Raw genomic sequence first — 5,498 nt, 5'->3', positions numbered from 1 at the left:
ATCCATCCATTTACCTAAGAATTTCATAAATTTATTGTTTTTAATAGCTGAGTAGTACTCCATTGTTTTTTACTTTTTAAAAAAGATTTATTTATTGATTATATGTAAGTACACTGTAGCTGTCTTCAGACACTCCAGAAGAGGGCATCAGATCTCATTACGGATTGGTTGTGAGCTACCATGTGGTTGCTGGGATTTGAACTCAGGACCTTTGGAAGAGCAGTCAGTGCTCTTACCTGCTGAGCCATCTCTCCAGCCCATCTGCTTTACTGTCTTAAGACAGGGTTTTACTCTCTGAACTTGAACTCCTCCTTTAATCTGCACTGGCTGACCAGTGAACTCTCTGGATCTGCCTGCCTCTGACCCAGTGTTGGGGTTATTAGGCATGTGCTACCATACATAGGCACTGGGGATTTGAACATAGCCATCTCCCAAGCCCCCTTTGAACTTGCTGTGAAAGTTAAATGCCTTTCTTATTTATGTATTATGTATGTATGTATGTATGTATTTATTTATTTACTTATTTATTGTTTTTTTTTTTCTTCGAGACAGGGCTTCTCTGTGTAGCCCTTGCTATCTTGGAACTCACTCTGTAGACCAGGCTGGCCTCAAACTCAGAAATCCACCTGCTTCTGCCTCCCAAGTGCTGGGATTAAAGGCGTGTGCCACCACTGCCTGGCAAATGCCTTTCTAATTAACTAGTAAGCAGGAGCACTTAGTAGACTCAACACATTGTGTGCTGACAGGCTCTGTAGACTCTTGCTTATCCTAGTAGGCACTTCTTGATGTGTCTATCAACTGGGGAATCTCTAGCTGGAGGGGCTGGGAAGCAGAAAGCTCCCCAGCACTGTGTTCTGATCCAAGGATGGGTTTTCAATGTTAAAGGTATTTGTTTCTAAAACGACTAAAATATGTTTTTTATTTACTTATTTGTTTCTTTCTTTATTTTTTAAAGGTTTATTTATTTTATATGAGTACACTGTACCCGTCATCTGACACGCCAGAAGAGGGCATCTGATCCCATTACAGATGGTTGTGAGCCACCATGTGGTTGCTGGGAATTGAACTCAGGACATTCAGAAGAACTGTCAATGCTCTTAACCACTGAGCCATCTCTCCAGCCCTAAAATATGTTTTTTTTTCTTAAGATTTTATTTTATTTATTTTTTGGGTATGAGTACACTGTAGCTGTACAGATGGCCATGAGCCATCATGTGTTTGGCTGCTGGGAATTGAACTCGGTACCTCTGCTGGCCCTGCTCGATCTGGCTGTCTTCAGACGCACCAGAAGAGGGTGTCAGATCTCATTACGGATGGTTGTGAGCCACCTTGTGGTTGCTGGGATCCGAACTCAGGACCTTCGGAAGAGCAGTCTGTGCTCTTACCCGTTGAGCCATCTCACCAGCCTTTTTTTTTTTTTTTTTTAAATGCAATTGGTTTTGACCTCTGTCAAGGTTAACAGTCTTAAGGTGTTAGTTGAAATGGCTTTGTATAGTGAAGAAGATGAAAAGACGTTAGAGATGGTGATAGTCTCAGGAAAGCGTGTCCCAGGAATAAGGAACCCTTATGAAAACACCTCAGTGGACTCTGGGGAAGAAAGAGTCGAGTGAGAGTAACTGAGAAAAGAAGGCAACCAACTGAGCTTAAAACGGAAGCATACTGTCTTGATTCGAGTGTTAGCCCCAGCTTCTGCTGATGGTTCACTTTGCTCTAAAGTGGCCTCAGTTTCCTTTTTACTTTGCATTTCCTTCCTGCCCAGATGCAATGGGCAGCAGCTGCTTGGTCCTGCACCCTTGCTTGTCTGTTTTTTGACTGACTGCTCTGTCAACTGCACACTGACACAGAGGAAGCTATGGCGGCCCTGAGCATCAGGCCCTGTGCTGGCAGAAGTGTGAACACATTAGCAGTTTGGCTTCATTTTTGAAGTTTCTAGGCAATGAGTGTGAAGACAAAGCACACAGAAAGGGAGCGACAAGGGGGAGGTACATTGCCTACACATTTGGTGAGTCCCTTCAGTAGCCCAGGGAATCAGGCCACTAGCTCAAGGCTGTTACAGATCTCGAAGGTCAGCCATCCTAGAGAGGAATGGGTGCTTTTTAACTGGTAAATAGGAGCCGCTCTGCATAAGGAGGTATTCCAGTTGTTGGAGATCAGTAGGAATGTTCTTGGTTTTAAAATCCTGCTGTGTTCACAGTACTGTGTGAAGCCCTACTCAGAGCTAATGTCGCTGCCTGCCCTGCACTGCCTGCCTACGAACAGAAGAGGGCGGCTCACCATGCATTATATACGACTTTCTTGATTAGAATTCAAGAAAAGGAAACTGGCCTTTGATCAAAACTGGCAATATTTGCTTTTCTAAATGGGCGAGTGGCATGATTCTGTTAATAGTTTCGAAAATTTAAATGGGGGTAAAAATGCTGCGTCACTCTCTAGCTTCAAGGGACTTCTGAGTTCTAGCGGGGACCTGCTGTCAAAAGCTTGGTCGAGAGGCTCTTTGTACCTGCAGGTCTTCTGCTGGTCAAGATGCTGGCTCTTTAGGTCACCACTGAAAAAAGGAGTAAGGCAGAAAGGGGGAAATAGAGGAAGACAGAGAAAGAGGGGAGAAGTGGAGGAGGGAGAGCAAGGAAGGGAAAGCGAGAGGCTGTGTGTGAGGGGAGTATGGAGAGGGGGCGGGGCGGGGTACTGAGCCAAAGGCAGAAAGGAGTTTTTCAGATGATCTGGTCTGGTTTGATGGCATTACTTATTGGCCAGGGTTACCCAGGCAGTGAATATTGAAGTAAGGCTTAAAGACCAGGATTTTTACCTTGTATTACATATTATTTGCTCTCCAAATCTTGCTTGATTTAAATCTGTCTTTGGTTTACTTTCAGAACTCTTTATCATTCTGCTAAGACATATATATTGCTAGTTTATGTTGGTAGTTTGATTTTCCAGGTTTTTTTGATCTTTCACTTTAAAGATTTATTTATTATTATGCTGTGTATGTGTGCCTACATATTTTTATGTACCATGTGTGTGCAAGTCCTGAGAAGGGCCAGAGCAGGGCATTGGATCTGCTGGAACTGGAGTTACAGGCAGTGTGAGCTGCCACATGGGTACTGGAAACCAAACCTGACTCCTCTGTGAGAGTAGTTAGCGCTCTTAACCACTGATCCCTTAATAAACACATTATTTACTGAGATTTTATTTGTTCTTATTTTATTATATGGGTGTTTTGTCTGCATGTATGTCTCTGTACCACATGTAGACAGTACCTGTAGAGCCCAGAAGAGGGTGTCAGATCCCCTGGAATCGGACTTAGAGATAGTTGTGAGCTGCAATGTGGGTGCTGGGAATTGAACCTGGGTCCTCTGGAAGAGCAGGCAGTGCTCTTAACCACTGAGCCATCTCCTCAGCCCCGTAAGTAAACACTTTAAAAGCAGGAGAATACACTTAGTTTCTTTCCCAGGTTGTCCTGCATCGTTTCATCTAGTGGGGTTTAATTCAGATAGTAGAAGATGGATCTAATAAAGGCAAAGTGAGTTTGAAAGCAGGTCAGGTGTTGGCATGGTGACAACTCTTTGCTTCTCATTAGCCTCTGAACTCTGTCTAATCTTCATGGTAACAGGAGCATAGCTCTCTGCTGAGTGCCTGCCCTCTGTAGTGGCCTTGTCTGAAACTTGAAATTGGTTGTTACAATACTTCTGTTCCATGAAGGCATCTGGAACATCCAAGAATTATCGAACATTCAGGGAAAAGACAACCAAATCATATTTGCTTTATGAGATGTCTCATTTCTGACTCCCCTGTTCACCCCTGAACATTGTTGGGCAAAAAGGAGGTATGGCTGCATCATACATTGTTTGATGATTAGAAATAAAATTTATGCATTAAAAATTGCACATTTTGAAGTGATTGGTTTTATGAGTTCTTATCAGATCATTCAATATAAAGTCCATGGAGGATGTGGTTTAATTATGCTGAAGTACAAAACATTGGCTACAGGGGACCAGAAGGCCCTAGCTCTTCAGGTGGGTTTAGATTTCAGCACTTGTCATGGCTGAGATCTAAGGACCTTTCTGTTCTGCTGGATAGTGTTTATTGTGTTCCCAGAGCAGATACCATATCTGAGCCGGGCGTGGTGGCTCACGCCTTTAATCCCAGTACTTGGGAGGCAGAGGCAGGCGGATTTCTGAGTTCGAGGTCAGCCTGGTCTACAGAGTGAGTTCCAGGACAGCCAGGGCTACACAGAGGAAACTCTGTCTCAAAAAAAAAAAAAAAAAAAAAAAAAAAAAAGAGAAACCATATCTGACTGTATTCTGGTCCATGCCCATGCACTTCCTGCTCAGTGTACTTATGGGCTGGCTATAGGCATCTGCAACTAACATCTGTCCATGTTTTCTTCTTTATTATACTATAACTGATGTTTGCACATTCTTTTGTATTAGGCTCATGTCTTCTTTCCCTGTGAGCTCCCACTCTGCCATAAATCCTTAACCATTTAAGCAGAGATTGGTTTTTAGACCACGAGAGGGAAATTAATCCTAAATGCATCCTTTTGGAGAGGAACAAAGCAGAGGGGAAAAAAAGTTGCTTAAGAGGCTTCTAGTTATATTTAGCATCAGTCTTTGTAGAACTATAATGGAAACTTGAAGAATTGATGAAAATGGTTGCATATTTTAGGACCAATTCCTATTATTCAGTTTATATAGTTAAAAAAATAAAAATGAGGTTTAGTTGCAGGTCAGAGAGAAGGCAATCTGAGACAGAGTGGGAAACTACTTCCCTGCTAGTTGTTTCGCACAGCACTGGACGGTGCTGTGGAGGCTGCTGGCAGAGAAAAGACTTCACTGATCTTATCCAGTGCTGGGCCTTATGTGCTGCAACACCAACCTTGAGGCAAGATATGCCCATTGGTACAATGATGACCTGACTTGTATAGCTGTTTCATGCCTAGTCCTTTAATCTGGTCAAAAGCCTATGGTTGGGGAGTTCACAGACTCTAGGGAAGAACCTACTAGTGTTTGGCTAATTGTGGTCAGATTGCCTTCTGAACATTTGTTGTTTTACCCCTAAATCCGGGCGGCTTTCAGTCTTGGTCAGAGAGGCTTCGTTTTCTTTGGGAAGCAGATAATGCCTTGTAATTGGTCAAAGAACAGAGTAAATGACTGTGGAGTGCTTAGCCATTAACTTCCTCTGTTAATGCCTCAAAGTTCAGGAGACATTGCTGATGGGGATCCAGAGAGAATATAAGAGCTACAGGATAATAAAGAATGCTGTAAGCTGATGTCTTCTAGATATAACATGGTCATTGCACTCAAATTCATAGCAGCTGGTTATAAGACCTGTGTAATATCAAGCCAAGGAACATTTTTGAATTGATGGGTGGTGTGGCTCATGAAGATCCACCTTTATTGGCAGTTGATAGCCAATGCACCAAGTAAGAGTTAGTTTTCTTCAGTCATGGTGCCTGGTGGATGGCCACACACCCATGTTTGTGTGCACAGCATTAATTGTAC

At 43.0% G+C, this 5,498-nt stretch overlaps 1 protein-coding gene across 1 annotated transcript in view; it reads left to right on the top strand.

The window, feature by feature from the left end:
- Positions 1-1,481: 1,481 nt before the first annotated feature.
- LOC116094893 overlaps positions 1,482-5,498 on the top strand; it is a 71,116-nt gene continuing 67,099 nt past the window's right edge. The window contains 2 exon segments of the mRNA XM_031376285.1: positions 1,482-1,606; positions 1,845-2,002. Coding sequence (XP_031232145.1) covers positions 1,482-1,606; positions 1,845-2,002 — 283 coding nt within the window.

Source organism: Mastomys coucha, unplaced genomic scaffold (assembly GCF_008632895.1).
Source record: "Mastomys coucha isolate ucsf_1 unplaced genomic scaffold, UCSF_Mcou_1 pScaffold17, whole genome shotgun sequence".
NCBI classification, from domain to species: domain Eukaryota; kingdom Metazoa; phylum Chordata; class Mammalia; order Rodentia; family Muridae; genus Mastomys; species Mastomys coucha.
This window is presented reverse-complemented; position numbering and strand designations above follow the sequence as displayed.